This window comes from Rhinichthys klamathensis, unplaced genomic scaffold (assembly GCF_029890125.1).
Source record: "Rhinichthys klamathensis goyatoka isolate OS25496 unplaced genomic scaffold, OSU_Roscu_1.1 h1tg000198l_1, whole genome shotgun sequence".
In the NCBI taxonomy this organism is placed as follows: Eukaryota; Metazoa; Chordata; class Actinopteri; order Cypriniformes; family Leuciscidae; genus Rhinichthys; species Rhinichthys klamathensis.
Window position 1 is genome coordinate 602501 of NW_026606724.1, and position 17649 is coordinate 620149.

General features: G+C 37.8%; 3 protein-coding genes across 4 annotated transcripts in view; all 3 read left to right on the forward strand.

Annotated features, from left to right (window-relative positions):
- Positions 1 to 5693, forward strand: part of lars2 (leucyl-tRNA synthetase 2, mitochondrial) — a 135428-nt gene extending 129735 nt beyond the window's left edge. For both annotated transcript variants that reach the window (XM_056263113.1, XM_056263112.1), the window contains exon 21: positions 5449 to 5693. In XM_056263113.1, the coding sequence (XP_056119088.1) occupies positions 5449 to 5628 (180 nt within the window). In that variant the 3' untranslated portion in view covers positions 5629 to 5693. The remainder of the gene's footprint in view (positions 1 to 5448) is intronic.
- Positions 5694 to 13603: 7910 nt separating this feature from the next.
- Positions 13604 to 14639, forward strand: LOC130096579 (LIM domain-containing protein 1-like; the record flags this gene model as incomplete). The annotated part of the gene is made up of 1 exon (XM_056263128.1): positions 13604 to 14639. A coding segment is annotated over exon 1 (780 nt), but the record flags the coding sequence as incomplete, so codon positions are not given.
- limd1a (LIM domains containing 1a) overlaps positions 14632 to 17649 on the forward strand; it is a 56062-nt gene continuing 53044 nt past the window's right edge. The window contains exon 1 of the mRNA XM_056263119.1: positions 14632 to 14907. Within this exon, the coding sequence (XP_056119094.1) occupies positions 14649 to 14907 (259 nt within the window). The 5' untranslated portion in view covers positions 14632 to 14648. The remainder of the gene's footprint in view (positions 14908 to 17649) is intronic.

Below are 17649 nucleotides of genomic sequence, written 5' to 3' on the forward strand. Positions count from 1 at the left end.
AAGTCCATAAAAAGATCGTAAAACTAATCCATATCAAATATAATCCATATCCATAATCCAACAGATTTAATTTAGTCTTTTATTCACATGTAAACATTGATCAACACACACATCAGTTGTAGTAAATGAGAACTCGAGCATGTTCGCTTGACGTGCGAGAACCAATGAGGTTCATTCTCGCGTTACGATATCATCAACTTTTACTCTCTACTTGACTACATTTTTTAATAAGTATATGAACTCTTTACTCCAATACATTGGTAATGAGTAATACAATCACTCGTTTTATTCATCCGAGACCTGTTTGAAGAATATTGGTCACTTATGCCCTTTAAGAGGCTGTTGTGTCGATTGCAATATTGATTGTTCAGTTTTATTTTAAATTTTAGAAAACAAACATGTGATCGCTCTCCTCACAAATCAACAGTTTTCTTGTTTTTCACTTGCATGTGTCTTAGGTGTCGAGGACTAGTGCATCTATGAGCCTGCATTCAGTATCCACTAGCCTTAAGCGTGAGCAGTAGTGATAGTGATGCTGGATTTAGCAAGGATAGCCATCTCTCAAACGAATGGGTACCTCTGTGTTTTGGGATATTTGTGTGTCATCAGGATTGTTGTTTGCTGAATATTCAGTGCAGGATGTTCTCTGGGAAAGTGGCAAAGGGAAAGTGTTTACTTCCAACTTAAAAGCCTGTGTTTCAGTACAGGCGCTCTGTAATTTGTGTGTGTGTGTGTGTGTGTGAAGGGATTGGCCTCTGAATTTGGCATGATGAGTGAAGGTGATTACAGACTTGAACCATCTGAGGACTGAAATCTTCTGTGTGTGTCTCTACTTGCCCTCATCATCTGTCAGTGTTCAAACATCTTGGTATAGATTGGTAAATTTATGCTGCCTTCTAAGTTACCTCATTTCTGCCTGATTTTCAAAAAAAAATCATATTTTGCGGTTGCAATTTTGACTTAGCAGCTGATTTATTTCTCGCAATTTCAAGTTCATACAGTATCTTGTAATTATGAGTTAACATCTCACAATTCTCTTTTTTAATCTGAATTCTGAGTTTAAATCTTGCAATTCTGACTTTTTGAGTTAACATCTCAATTTTGACTTTTTTCCCTCTGATTTCTGAGTTTAGATCTTGCCATTCTTTCTTGTTTTTCCTCAGAATTTTGAGTTAAGTCTCGGAATTCTGAAATTATTACTGGGAATTTTGAGTTAAGTCTCGGAATTCTGAAATTATTACTGGGAATTTTAAGTTAAGTCTCGGAATTCTGAAATTATTTCTGGGAATTTTTAGTAAAGTCTCGGAATTCTGAAATTATTTCTGGGAATTTTGAGTTAAGTCTCGGAATTCTGAAATTATTTCTGGGAATTTTTTAGTTAAGTATCGGAATTCTGAAATTATCTCTGGGAATTTTGAGTTAAGTCTCGGAATTCTGAAATTATTTCTGGGAATTTTTAGTAAAGTCTCGGAATTCTGAAATTATTTCTGGGAATTTTTAGTTAAGTCTCGGAATTCTGAAATTATTTCTGTGAATTTTTAGTAAAGTCTCGGAATTCTGAAATTATTTCTGGGAATTTTTAGTAAAGTCTCAGAATTCTGAAATTATTTCTGTGAATTTTTAGTAAAGTCTCAGAATTCTGAAATTATTTCTGGGAATTTTTAGTAAAGTATCGGAATTCTGAAATTATCTCTGGGAATTTTGAGTTAAGTCTCGGAATTCTGAAATTATTTCTGGGAATTTTGAGTTAAGTCTCGGAATTCTGAAAATATTTCTGGGAATTATTAGTAAAGTCTCGGAATTCATAAATTATTTCTGGGAAATTTGAGTTAAGTCTCGGAATTCTGAAATTATTTCTGGGAATTTTTAGTAAAGTCTCGGAATTCTGAAATTATTTCTCGGAATTTTGAGTTAAGTCTCGGAATTCTGAAATTATTTCTGGGAATTTTGAGTTAAGTCTCAGAATTCTGAAATTATTTCTGGGAATTTTTAGTAAAGTCTCGGAATTCTGAAATTATTTCAGGGAATTTGAGCATATTATAATTATAGTACATTTCACAATTACGACTTTCGTACATTTTAGATATCTGACAACAGGACCTGAAGCCGTGAGATGTGAAGTGCCGATGAATCAGAACATGAAATGCTGTATATTTATTTATGACAAAATCCTGTTACACTTTAAGGCTTTTCTTTACACATAAAGCATTTTGTCTACAGCAATCTAAAGTCATTTCATGCACAATTTTAAATGTTGATTGCTGCAAAACACCTTTTGTGGCCAAAATCCACCCAGCATGCTAAAAAAAATCCATTTTGAGAATGAAATATTAATTTCATGAATGTGTGTTTTTCGTACATGAGAGATGTTTAAAAAAAAAGTCAGAAATGCAAGGCGTAAACTAAGAATTAAACAGAGAATTTGTCTTTTCCTCAGTTTATGCATTGCAATTTCAACTTTTTACATGGACTTTTTTTTAGATGTAAACTCAAATTGCAAGATATAAACGTCAGAATTGTGGGATAAAGAGTCAAATGCTACTGGCTGGCGTCATTGTTCTACGTTCTCATTGGTTAGTTGGTATACGAGCGATTTTGTGCACTAGAAAAGCTGTACCTGAATTACTTTTTTTCAATTGAAGAAATTCACCTGAATGCAGTTTGTCACTAGCATAACTACTGTAAATTAAATTAACAAAAAGTAAACTGACTATAACTAAAGCATGTAACTGTACATCTTCATGTTTTTCTCAACCAAACAATTTGCGAAAGTCCATGGAAAGAATATTCAACCTTTTTTTGACACAGGACACATAAGTAACTGTTACGAAGAAGGATGCAACAAATAAAGTACTACCCAGAAGGCTTTGCTGCGCCCACTCAGGCTGGTAGTATTTTAGGGAATCCCCTGCTTTATGCGGACAGCTGAACTACTTTGGGAGTTGTAATAACAGGGTTGCTTTTCTCCCATGATGCAGTCCAACTGTATGTGTGCGTTTAATTTCACCACAGAGACACTGAGGAGCAGATGCTGTGTTTCTCACAAACACACACACACACACACACAAAACTAACAGCAGACGAAAGCGTGGTATCCACCCTCGAAGGGATCCATCCCATGATACACCATAAGCACTCGAACACACAATATATCAGCTGATAAACTAAAACTACGTCTGGTTTAGATCATTTTACCAATATTTTGTCTCTGACGGAGCATTTGGCGAATATGCATTTTAAGGAGTAGAGCAAATTGAATTTCTGATAGCAATTGTCTGAACTTTTGGAGTGTGATTTTGCAAAGGTTTGAGATTTTCCTCTTTCTTGCCTCGTTTTTTCCCCCTCCCAAATGGTGCACTACAATTTTCCATTATAAATACAGACTCCTTGCTTTATAATTCATATTTACACGTTGTTAAACTGTCCTTTAACAGTATATACATATGGCAGGGTGTGTGTGTATATGGTGTGCTAAAGTCCGGGCATTCGTCTCTTCTGTTCACCAAGGCTACATTTATTTGATCAAAATACAGTAAAAAAATAGCAATATTGTGAAATATTGTTGCAATTTAAAATTCCTGTGATCAAAGCTGAATCTCCAGCATCATTACTCCAGTCTTCAGTGTCACATGATCCTTCAGAAATCACTCTGATATGATGATGTGATGCTCAAGAAACATTTCTGCTTATTATCAATGTTGAAAACGGTTGTGATACATTTTATTTTTCAGGATTCTTTGATGAATAGGAATTCAAAAAGAACACCATTTATTTGAAATGGAAATCTTTTGTAACATTATAAATGTATTTCCTGTCACTTTTGATCAATTTAATGCATCCTTCCTGAATAAATATATTACTTTGAAAGAAAATGTTTATTATTATAAACAATTGTTTTTTATTATTATTATTCCTGTGGTGTTAAATGAACAAACTAACTTCTGAAGACCAGAATATCATAGAGACTTTGAGTTCTTTTGAGTTGGGCCATTGAGAAAAAACAATGGGCAAATAATTCCCTAGAAATTCCCTAGTTTTGCACTATTCACTACTCTTTAGTAAATGTCATTAGCCCCGTTTCCATTAAAGAATTGTGCAAAACTTCTGCTATATTTTCTAAATGTTGATTAAAAACTATTTCGAAATGACGGTGTTTTCAATAAACCAATGTAATGCCACTAAAACGCCATTTTTCCTTGCAATAAGTCATTCCAAAAGTCATGGCGATGGATGTTAGTAGGTTTATGTATATCCCAGCCACCGCACTAGCCTTTCTTTTTAATGGAAGGAGACGTATGTGTGTTATCACAGCATTAATGGCAAGGAAAGCACATTAAACCGTATGAGGTGTTTTTCCCTCAAATCTGCTTCAAGGTTTTGATAAATCATTGCATTCCTTTGTTGTTTAGAATCCAGTATTCCCGTAATACTTTTGTCTTTTATGAGTTTAATGAAGAACTGTGTCTCATCTTCTGTCCAAACACACCGCGCCATCTTTAAAGAATGAACGTCTTTTACGTACACCAGGTGACCTGTAAACACGGAAAAACAGTTTCCATTATTCCTTTTTCGAATTGCCTGAAAAACCACCTCATGCGAGCGTAAAAAAAATTTTTTGCGATTTATATGGGAGTGACACGGGGAAAAAAAGTAAAAAAAAATAAAAATAAAATACAATAAAGTAGACTTTGAGCTATAAGCACCATAGATGTCCATAATAAAGGCTAGATGTGTTACGGCGGAGTCTCTATCGTCATCACCGGCGGCCATCTTGTCACAGGCAAGCTTTCTGGCGGGCTCTGTGGTGCCTGATGTAAGATGAGTGATCGGCACGAACACAAATACTCTTATCTCGTTGAAATCTTGGCGGATTTACAAACGGTTTGGTTTCTTACAAACGTTATTAACGTGGCTATAATTCTCTGGATGATTATTTATTTATACACTTATTATTCATAAGTATGCAGTGTCATAACTACATCTCTGACGTTTATAACAAACCAAACTGTTTGAAAATCGGTAGAAAATTGAGCAAGTTATGGTTGTTTAAAAAGTACATGCACCATTAAAACACAATGTTAGGAGTGAGCGAGCTGCCTGTGGCAAGATGGCCGCCAGTGCGGACGTCCACCTCCATTGGCCAGCAGCGCGGACGAGACATCTAGCCTTTATTATGGATATCTATGATAAGCACGTCCCAGCCGGGTTCGTCACTTATTGGGGTCCCCTGGAAACATTTCCGTTGTGGTCTGTATTTGGGTGGTGTTGTGAGTATTTGGAGCACACATGTGTTGTTGTTGTGAAACTGAGATGTTTTCTCTATTTGCGTGTGTTTTCTTCAGTTGCAGCGCGCTGAGCTCTCTCGGCCACCGTACTTTCAGCTCAAAATAACATGTATGAAATGCATGTATCTTCAGATGCCATCAGTGTTGTCTGTTTTCTCCTCAGATCAATAATAAGGCGTGTGGGAGTGTATCTGTTCCTCGTGAAGTGGCCCAGGACGCACAGAAGGTTCAGGATCTGGTGTTGAAGAGTCCTCTGGGCGCCCGTCTTCTCTCGGACCGCGTTATTAAGAGAGTCATCCTCTCACCCAGAACTGCACTCATCAACTTTCTGCTGGACGAATAACATGGCGAGATGTGCCTTATTGGAGTCTGGGATCCAGGCATGAAAAAGACTCTGAAATCCAAAGAGCCACGTCAGGAAAATAGCTACTAAATAAAGAAGCTTTTAGATGATTTCAGGGTTTATGGGATGCATTTTTTGTACCAGCCCCACCTCAGTCAGGCCAGCCGTGAGTGTTTTGTTGCGAGCTATTTCTGGACGCACAGGTTTAGCCTGACATTACACCACCTGTGACAGAAATAGAGACAACAGTGGGATTCCTGATGGGTCTCGTAACTAACGTCTCATCCTGACCGCATCAGAGAGCAAGAAGAGCTAACTGTGAAAGCGATTCTTATTGGTCAATAGATTCCTCATTAGTGAGAGTTGCATCAACAACTTTCTTAACTTTTGTTTGCATGAAAGTGTAGCTTTTTGCATTGATTTTCTGCATCATTGCAACAACAAAAAAAAGATTATTACATTAAAGTCCCCATGAAATCAAAATAATTGGAGGGTTTTTTTTAGCTTTTAGTATGAATATGTTAGCATTACTGTTATCTATAAGCTAGTGTGCTCTAAAACAATGACAAAATTCACATTTAGAAGATATAAGCGTTCGAAACTTAGTCTCTCACTCCCGCCAATATGGATCAATGATTTTGATGACATCACTCTGCACTTCAGCTTCTCATCAGATTTTCTGTCCAATCAAATGCTCTCTAGAATCTGAAGCTCCGCCCCCTACTTTATAAATAGACGCTGAAGCTGCGGGTGAAATCAGTCAAACATGTACTGTTTTCTACATAGTGAATGGCTCATAGTGCACTATATAGGGGATAGGGAACGATTCAGACAGTGTAAATATTATTTCCGTTGGGGAGAATGAAGTCTGGTTTCACATTCACTTTTCTTCTTTTTTTTTTTTACAGTGATTCAGAAAATCAAATGGAAAAAGCTACACTTTCATGCAAACAAAAGTTAAGAAAATTGTTGATGTGAACCACTCTAATGAGGAATCTATTGACCAATAAGAATTACTTTCACAATTTGGTTTTCTTGCTCTAACCACACTCCCAAAACACATCCAGTGCGTATATCTATCCATCAGAGCTTTTGGTCCGGTGTAAGCAGCCAGTTTATGCTCGGTTATGTCAAGCAAGTTTGTACTTTATCTTCTTGAATAGGCAAAAATCTTCAAAACTGTTTGCTAAGCCTATACTGTAATAACAAGCCAAATCAGCAATAACTAAAAACTTCCCGTTTCAGATCATGCACATGCATGTTGAAATCAAGATGCAATGGAAGTAGTGTGACGTACATCTGAGTGAAACGGCTTATTAAAAAACATAAAATGTGGGACTTATTAAGGATTGAAAGAAATTGTCTGAGTTTAAGGGGACTAAAAGATTGGAGAATCCTGCATACATCTTTAATTTTCACTGGAAGATCCAGTTATGACTTTTAAATTTAAAATTACTTTTTTCTTTCAGTGAAACATAAAATAAGAGATTTTAAGAAATGTTTCTAACCAAAACTAGTAACGCAAGGGTGAGCAAATGATTTTTCAATTTTCAAAGAAATTTAACATTTTCAGAACCTGAATGAGAATTATTGCCAAATATGCTTATAAACACACACACACACACACAAATGTTTTGGTGATGTTTCCAGTATACAAAAAGAAATAATTAAAAACACAAGACACAAATTGAGTGAAAAATATATTATGTATTACAACTACACAAATAATTAAATGTACACTATAAAAAAAATAGTTTTCAAAGTGATCAAGTAAAGATTATTGGAGGATTTAATAATTCAATCTTTTTTTCTAATTTCAAGTATGAGGTCTGAGGTCCTCATGTCAGACTGCTTTAGCAATGCCCGTCATTCCCTTTGGAAATGCGAACGGAGAGACTTGAGTCATCACATTTCAACACTGGAGTCATTTGGCCCCATTTTCTTAGTCTCGGCCGCCCAACCCAATGACACAACGTACACTGACACCGCACTCGAGTTAGCGCCGTGCTAAACGGGTTTCCACTGGGTTGCTTTATATGTTGAGGGTCTGACCTTCTCCAAATGCATCAGAGAATATGTTTCTCAGCACTTGAGTGAACAAAACGTTGGGAACTGGCATAAAGGAAGCTTTTCATGTCACACGAAGTGTTATTCCCTCAGGGTATTGACGTCCTGGGACACTCCCTGACAGTACCTCTGTTGTTCGCCATGTTAGTCAGGAGCCACACATAACTCAGTCTGAAACTGATCCCCACTGCTGTCCCTTATGGCCTTATCTAAGTGACTCACTAATGAAACCTAAAGAAAAATTTCCCAGAAGTCCCACATTCCTCAAATGTGCTGACTTTAAAAGGAGGAAGGTTTTTTTTTGTCCCAGATGACGTGACTTGTGAACTTGATATTTTTAGAGTATTCATTTCCTGTGCATTGTGTCTTTTTGTATTGTGTTACTTACTGTATTCATATTAGTGGTCTCTTATATGTTCATGTTTTTGTTTCTGTTATTAGTTAATTTTCTGACATCGTTTACTGACCCTTATGTCATTCCAAACCAGTAGGACTATCTTTCTTCTTGAAAATAAGTAAGAAGATATTTTGAGAAATGTCTTTTTTGACCATACACTCACCTAAAGGGTTATTAGGAACACATGTTCAATTTCTCATTAATGCAATTATCTAATCAACCAATCACATGGCAGTTGCTTCAATGCATTTGGGGTGTGGTCCTGGTCAAGACAATGGCCGTTTCTCAATATGCGTTCTTGTCTGTACTTGTGTTCTTGTGAAACGTCATCAGTCGCTGCCCAAGTACTGTTCCAATTCAAAGTTCACATCTAGCCAAGTCCAGTTCAAATCCCCGGATGTGTTCTTGATCCGCCCCGTTTACCGAGGATGCATCGAGAGGTGACTTGTGCGGACTTGAGACAGCCGGGTATCCCAGAATGCATCTCGCACCAACCAGCAAGCGTCAATAGCAGAGGAGAAAACCCGCGTAATATCAAAATACTACTGTTATTGTGTCATGAAATGTAATTTTAAGAGTGTTTCAGGCGAGAAATTGGTTGTTTAAAGCTCAAATCTGTGGTTTATTAGCGCCTATTTGAAAAATGTATCTGACGTTTTCGGAGTTGTGACATTCAGGTGTTCACCGGGTGTTCAACGCTCATCAACCCCGACTGGAACAGCTTTTCCTCGGCTAGTGCTTCTGACGTTTGCCGCTGGCTTTGATGTCTCTAGTCTAGTGGATAAACTTGACGTATAATTCGTCAATAAGTCGATCTTTGGTCTCATTAAACTATTGTTTGTTCCATGGCAAAAAAATCGTTTTGGCTGAGAGCAAAGTGAAGTTTCATAACTTTATATATTTAGGCTTAACTTTAACTTTGTAGCCTATTAGAGAGCTTACTTAGGTTTGAATTGTTTGCCTTGTTTATCATTGTAGATATTTTTGATCATTAAAACTGACATTTAACAAAAAGAGACAGGGTTGTGTAATTTTATTTTATATACTTTAATATATGTATTTATATTTATTTTTTACATTCTCTTCACTATATGTACAATAAAATAAAATGACACAACCCTGTCTCTGTTTGTTAAATGTCAATAAAAATCAATAATGTTTCATATTTTTAAAATGAAAACAAAAAGATCATGTTCATGTTGTTATAAATATATGCAGTGAAGATAATTTACGCATTGCCTGAACCACATGGCCATTAGGCTACTATGTTTAAGAATTTTAAATGAAAAGAGGCAGAGTGGTGTTTTATAACATATTTCGTTTTATTGTTGACGAAAAGAGGCAGAGTTGTAGCATTTCGTTTTATTGTTGCCTAAAATATAGATAAACAGATAACCGGAGTAGTCAGAGCGAGCTGAGGGACGCGATCAAGAACGCACTGTTCCATTTGCAGAATAACTGGACTCACGTCCTCTCGTCCTCGGGAGTTCGTTCTCCTGAGTCGAACTTGGCAAGTCCGAACTACCAAGGACGCAAGTCCGAATGGATGCACTTTTGACTTGAGCTCGGCGACTTCTAAGGCCCCCCTGTAAGAATGACAGAATGACTATTGGTTGAAATAGGTACTGCAGTCCAATTCACAATGTCGGAGATCGTCGTTTCTCCCGCCTCCTCCGACTCGACGCTCACACGGGTCGCCATTTTTAGCAAACTCAACAAGAACGGGCGCAATGGACAATCAAAATTGGTAAATTGGCAACTAGAGTATCACAGACCAAAACAATAACAAACATTCCAGCCTGGAAACACACATTTCAAAGTAAAATAACTGGCTGTAGAAGTGCTTTTCAGAGAAACGGGTATGTATGATATGAACTTAGCATGATATATATACAAACATATTATAGTATTTTTATGCTTTAGTAGAGTGAAAAAGTTACATAGCACCTTGAAAATGTGAACAAATCCTGAAGCCTGAGTATTAAACTTTGGCACAACTCTTTGTATTGTTTCCTTAAATCATGTTACTTGTTGAGGAGAGGAGTGTTATTATTTTTCTAAAGAATCAGATTATTGATTATTACTTGCCAGACGATAATTTAAGCTTAGAAATAGCTTTGGTAGCACTTTACATTGTGTTTACCCTATATGTTAAGCACATACAATTGTTATTTTGAATCGACTTATTAAAGGTTACATTGTATGTAATTTATGCAAGCTAAAGATTAAAATGCAGTCTGCGTTGAAGACTTCAAGCACATACAGGTGAATAATAGCCTTTTAAATTGATTAATTGTCCCGCTTTACTGCACTCAAATGTCTATTTCTGATTTTATGATGACCCGTCATAGTTTAATCTTTCCCGCCACAGTTTTGTAATGAACCTAAAAGAGCACACACGCCATTGCTTTGGCAAAGCATCTGTCAATCGAAAAGAAACTCAAAATAATTCTTCAGTCATTTGTAATGTACAATGTCATTGTAAAGAATTTTCAATGCAGCTAGCTACTTTTGAAAGTAACTTGTAGTGTAGCTTGCTGTTTCTAAAGTGTGGCGTGACTATCTTAACACATTTAATTTATGAGTAAATCGCTAGTCAAACTAGTTTCAGAGAAGCTCCCCCAACAATGCAAAGACATTCAGACTGTTAAAGTGTCAGTGTATGTTGTGTTGACGTGTGTGTGCTAATAGGGGAAAGCGTTTCTGTCGCTCTTCACACTGGAGATAATGTTGCTTCAGGAATGTTTGGCTTGTGGAGCTGATCACATGAGTGCCGTTATCTATCACTTCACTTTCCTCTTCACACCATCATAGTTTGTTCTGGAGCTTTGGCTACTTTGTCTTCCGATGAGGTCATGATGATGTGTCCTCCAAGTGAACTACCATACACATGTGAATTGTGTGTATTTGAGCACTTTTACATTATGAGGCATGCGATGTGAATCTTATGTTCTGAACGAGAAAAAAACAACAGCAATATGACAAAAGTTGAATAAATAGTCCAACTTTTGAATAAATCATTTAAAAAAAAAAATCAAGTTGTTATATTAAATAATTGGTAGACTAACTTGGGTGGCTAATTTGCAATAGTGGATGAGTAAAATTAGGTCTATCAGTGCCAAGCTAAAATATGTAGAAGAGCTAATGATATTTGAAAGCTATAAGAGGAAAGATTGTCAGTGAATAACTTCTTAACTTTGATCAAATGACTTCAAGAATTGGACTATACAGCATGTGGTTTACAGTGCTTTTTAAATTTGTTTTGTTTTTTGGAGCTCGGCAAGGTCCATGATTTGTGGTCTTTGGAAGAAAGCAAGCCATTCAGGTTGGGAACGAGGTGGGTCAATAAATTATGACAAAACGTTCATTTTTGGAACTAAATGTGAAAACAATGAAAATGTAATTAAATAAAAAAAACATTTATTAATTCATTTACAGGGCCAGACATTAACGCTTGTCCGCTACAAGTGGATTATTTGAAGGGGCAAATGAAAGAGAATTTTACAAATTGACCGAAGTATCCTGATTAAAACGTCAATAACTAGGGAATCACCTAAACGTGCGAATGAATCTGATTTTAATTAAATTTAGTGTAAGTGGCGATTGAGATTGGATAGTAATGTAGATTGACGGTAGCAATGTTACACTGTTGTTGAGGCGCGTGCTCAAAATGGAGGTTTTATTTAGGCATATACTGTAGGCTATATAATGATACAGTTAAGCAACAACACACGTTTTCATTAGTGATGGCCGGTTCGTGAACGAATCGTTCTTTTGAACCGGTTATTTTTAGTGAACGGTCGAACCAGTAGGCTACCTTGCGTCAGCGCTAATCCACAAGTTAGCCTACTTACTCACTTTCAGACATGCCTGACAGTCCCTCCGAATCGAAATCAACCAATATCCTTGAGTATATTTTACCCCAGTAAATCCAACAGTTCACTGAACTGAGACATGTTGTGCTGAGAGAAATGATGAGCACGAGCAGCTGATACCACGCATGCGCGTACAACCGAACGCACAGTCAGGTCTGAGTCAGGTACATTACTGAATGATGCAGCGTTTTGAACGAATCGGTTGAGTCAAAGATTCAATGACCCATTCATTACCATGTATTTATTATGTCTCTGTTCATATAACTGCCTCATTCTTGAATGAATCAGCCACTTGAACGAATCGTTTGAATAAATGACTCAATCATAAACGCGGTCACCTGACGCCACCACTAGCGGTTTAGTTTCATGTTTAAAAGTATCATTCTTTCCAACATTTCTTATTTGTAAATATATAAAAAAAAAAAAAAATAGATCTCATAATATTACAAACAATCTCATAACATTGTTTACCGCAGTTGTAATTTTTCAGTGTAGGCTAAATTATTTAATTTGATTGGTAACAGCCCTATCTTATTTCTAATTGAATTTATTGATCAAATTTAAGTAGCCTATAATAAACACTTTATAAAGGTAAACAAAATGCTCTTGGGTATAGTAAAAATTAATATAATGCAGGTTTTTCAATATTGCAAAGCAGACACTGATGATATAGGCTGCTTTAGAATCAATTATATTTAGGCTACAACACACACAAAAACGATTTTTCCCGGACAAGCAACTTTTTTACTCAGAAACGTGAATGACCAATTTACTTGTTCGAAAGACAAGCACGGCAGCCCTGATTAATTAACGTATAAATAAACAAGGCTAATTCCTTTATGCACTGCTGCATAAAATGCTGGGCTGTTTCAACCCATGTTTGGGTCAAATATGGGCAAACCCAACGGTTTACATTTTTTAATTACAATTTTTAACCCAACGGTGGTTTGTCGTTGAAAACAACCCGGCATTTTTGTCGACACAGGAGTTTTGTTGTTGTTGTTTGTCCTCTGTTGGGGTAACATCTCAAAATCAACGTTAGATGTCAAATTCTATATAATGAAGTGCTGGATTATTTCCATGTGTTTTGTGGTGAGCAAATTCTCTAGCCTAGCCTACTTTAATCATGTGAAATTACTACGCAACCGCACGATAGTTACACGTACTCTTTCAAGTACAAGCTTTCTAAACAGCGAAAAGCGTTTTCCAAACCCCAAAAGACTGATAATGAATATGTATCATGGGGATCCGTGAGAATCAACTCAACCCCGCTGTAGTGTGTTTTCCTCTCAGCGCGCTCGTGAACTGCACAGCTGGTCTCGCGCTTCTTCATTCACACACTCGCACGCGCACACACACACACTGGGCGCGAGCAAAGAGCAGCTCGGAGGCGGGAGTCGTTCAATCTCTCTCTCATTGAGGAGAAGAGTTCCCTAAAGGAGCAGTTTCATCCAGCTCTCGTACAGGTTTAAGATTATCGGTCGGGTTTCGGTAGACTTAAACTGAAAGTTAGCGCAGTTTTGCTCTATAGTTTTCTTTACAGTCAGTTGTTTTTTAGTTCTTTAGAGTTTCTGTTTTTGTCGCTGTCTTCAGTTTTTCTAGTTTTTTTTTTTATTCAGAGGCTGACAGATTGAAATAGCTTTCCCGTCGCGATTGTTCGCTTAACGGAGTAGCTTATTTTTTGCGCGTCGGCTATTTTAGTGGATTTAATCTGTGTGTAAACAAACTCTTCACGTGTTTTTTGCAGTTTGAGTGATTCTTTTTTTTATACAGGTAAATGACTTTGAACAGCTGTTCCCCATCAGTTTTCCATCTTCAATGGTTTGACTAACTCCTCAACGGACAGAAGTCGTTTTAAAACTTACTTTCTGAGTGTGTTTCCAGTTTCCAACATGGATAAATACGACGATTTGGGACTTGAGGCGAGTAAATTCATCGAGGACTTGAATATGTATGAAGCATCGAAGGACGGCTTATTTCGCGTGAAGAGAGATGCAGGAAACAACCCGGATTTTGAAGAAACCAGGAAAGTTTTTGCCTCAAAAATGAGCAGAATACACATGCAAAAGCAGCAAGAGGAGATATCAAGAAATGAAAGCTTGCCAGCAGCAAGGATCAATGGAAGTCATCCGAAAGTGTCAGATAACACATTATACACCAAAGACAGGCCACCCATCAATAGTTATAGACAAGCTGGTGAAGCAGCAGCGAAACCACCCATCATCTCCGGACCAATGGTTGGCACTGCCAATGTGACTCCATACATATCCTATGAAGGACAAAAACATCATTCAGCCGGCTTACATGATGGATCCAGTATCAGGGGTTATGACAGTAAGGAGACTGGAAATGCTGTTTACCCGATACCAGTGCCATCCCGGGCATCGCCATCAACCAGTCCTCCTGGCACATGGGCATCAAAAAGCGGTCACCCGTCTCAGATGCCATTATCTCCTTTCTCCAACACTTCTAGCTCTCATGAAGCTGGTCCGAATCATTCTCCAGTGTCCCAAGGCTTTCCTCAAACCTTTGCTACATCAGGGAAATCACCCACAGGAACATACAGGGATTCATATCATCAAGCTAGCGCTAGTCAACCCATAACTCCCCAGTGGTCATCCAGTGGACCAACATGCCTAAACGGGGCAGGTCATAACATTACCCAAGTGACCCCATTTCCAATGTCCCATGGAGGGAAGCAATGTGAGCCACTCCAACCCAAAAACACTGCGCCCAGTATCCCGACAATCCCTGCTCCCACATCAGGAGTCGAGCCTCCCAACGATGAGTCTTCCAGCCCCTCCCGAACACTCAGACTCCCGTGCCAGCCCCTCCACGTACAGCCGGATCAGGGTCCGTCTGTGGCTGAAATAAAGTTAGAAGCTTTAACTGAGCGCCTGGAAAAGGAGATGGACGTCCAGCCAAAGGCTGAGTACTTTGGTAAGCACAACGTGATCACTGCCAGTGTGTTCTTCTATTTATCTTCCTCACATCTGCAATTGTATTTAGCAGCTTGTTGATTGAAAAACCCTCTGCCTGTTTCCACTTGACCTTCCCTCCATATGTGTGTGTGTGTGTGTGTGTGGTGGTTGCCACAATGTGCACCATACAGTCAGTCAATTGTGTGTGAGTGTGTGAAAGAGCCATGTAGATCCCTGCCTTTCCAGAAGCTATTCCTGGGACTTGCATTCTTTCTCATCTGGTGTTCATTTATTTTATTTCATCACAGTTTAATCACCAAAGGCAGACTTTGCTGTTTCTTTTTTATTGAGTTAGGCTCTGATCTGTAGGAGACTATGAAGCCAGCCTAAACTAACATTGCCACTCCTGTTCGCCCCATGGGCCTGCAAAACAAATCCATATTCATTCACATTTGCCTCTGCAAAAGACCTGCCAAATGTCTATTGCGTGGTATATCACAAAACCAAACACAAGGTATTTTATTATCTTTTATGCTCAATATTAACATTAGTTTAAATTGACTTTAGTTACGAGTTATTGACATAAGAGTAAAATTATTTTTGGTTCAGGAGCTCAGGAAATATGGGATATTTAAATGGTAAAAACTGGTAAAATTCTGTTGTTTATTCAATCTCATATTTTTCCGAAATACATTTAATTTGTGGTGAGGTCTCCTTTTACTGTGATTCAAAATTCACTCTATGGGCCTCCATGCAACTTTGTAAATATCATAGACTAAATAAATACCGTAGGTATGTCACCCGTATGTTTCTGAAGAGCATTTTTGAAGCCCAAAGTAGGCGGAGCCGGCCGTCGCCATCTTGGTCGCGCGTCACTCCCGGATAACCGGAAATAGGCAGAGGCGGATTAGCTGAGGTGACGTAACGCTAACAGACAGCAGACAAACGGCTAGTGACATCAGTGGCAGTCCACCTGTCACTCAAGTGGCCACGCCCTTAATTATGCACAACTTTAAAGCTTGATATAATTTAAACGGATGAGTTATTAAACAATTCACCCGCCTCACAGTCGTCATGAAGGGCAAAATTAGCATTATAGACCAAAAACACTTTTTGTACCAGGCTGTAAACATGTTTTTTTTTTTCTGCTGTAAAGTTGGGCATTTTAACATGGAGGTTTATGGGATTGACTCTCTTTTAGAGCCTGTCTCTAGTGGCCAGTGGATGAAGTGCAGTTTAAGTCACTTCCGTGTGGGATTCAATAGAGATAACGTAAGGTTGCTGCTTGGTAAATATATGAGTACATCCAGATCTAATTCAGAACGATGATCAAAACACAGATGGATTAGATCGAGTCCATCCACACCCCAAATGGGTCGACATTTTATTCAGCAACATTGGGCAGTTTTTATTTATATGCGGTTTAATGTTGACGATCGCGTTATTTTACATATGCATCTGCTTACACATGATATCGCTTGTTTCTGCTTCTTCTTCTCCTGTGTTTTGATCAGGAGATTCAGTAATCTTTCAGAAGATGTGTAACAGCGCCCCCTACCGTATAACAGTGAAAACACAGAAAGCCGGAAAATTCTGTCAATGGCGGGGAAAGAGTTAAGATTACCTATATGGGCAAACATGAAATATTAATATGGTACATAGTGTCATCAGAATTCAGTGTCGTCAGTTTGCCTAAATCAAAAAAAAAGTTTTTTAATGTTTTACGTACCACTTATGCGCGTAAATTTCGTACCAACTAACATTTTAAAAATACGAACACTGATGAATCCGAAAATTTACGTCAAAGCGGTTTTACGAATGATTTACACAAAAATTCGTTCAGCTCGTGTTTCATGAATGAGGCCCAATGTCTTTATGGCTTTAGGTCATGGTTAATTTTCATGTTCTCATAGCCTCGTTTTCATCTGCATCAAATTAAATATGCATCTATAATGTGAGTGAGGTCCATAAAAACTAACACTTTGGCGCCTAGGCAGACTTCTAAAATATGTAAAGAAATCATGGGTGGTCTTTGAGTGCGACTCACCGCATGACACAGGACACACGAGAAGGAGCAGAATCTCATTTGGACCCTATTAATGAGCATATGTTCCTAAACTAGTTCAGTATTTCGGCTTTACTGGCTAACTGGTGGCAAATGTTGACATCTGATGTGCGTCTGTTCCAGTTTCACTGTTTTTGACAGTAGTTTCTAATTGGTGCATTGAGCAGTTTTAACTTGTTTCCTTGTCTTGATATTCATTGCTCTCGTGTCTTACATAGTAGATTGAAAAACATCAAAATGAATCAGTTCCTTCTGTAACTACATAGACCACGAGAGGTTTTACTGTCATATAGATATAGTGCATTGATGAATCAGTGTAGAATAGTTCTCCGATGAGAAACGTGATCCCAAGCTGCACTTGTAAATGTCTTTGCTATAGGAATTTCCTGCTGGAAAAGCACAAAACCCTCATAATGTGGGAAGTGTCTTTAGTTACTGTGATTGCTAAAAAGATACCGATATACAATATAGTCACAAACATGATCATTCTTGTGCTTAAGCCACATAAAACATATCCTTTAAGCATGTGTCTGGACATTCGCTGTTTATGCGAGGTGTATAATGTGATCACTGGGAAATAGCTGGTTTAAATTTAACCATTAAACACATGCTGTGCCGCTCACATCCTCCTGACCTTTGTACTTTACTCTGGCTTGAAACTGTCACTCGCTCTCTGATTCACTCCAGGAAATATAT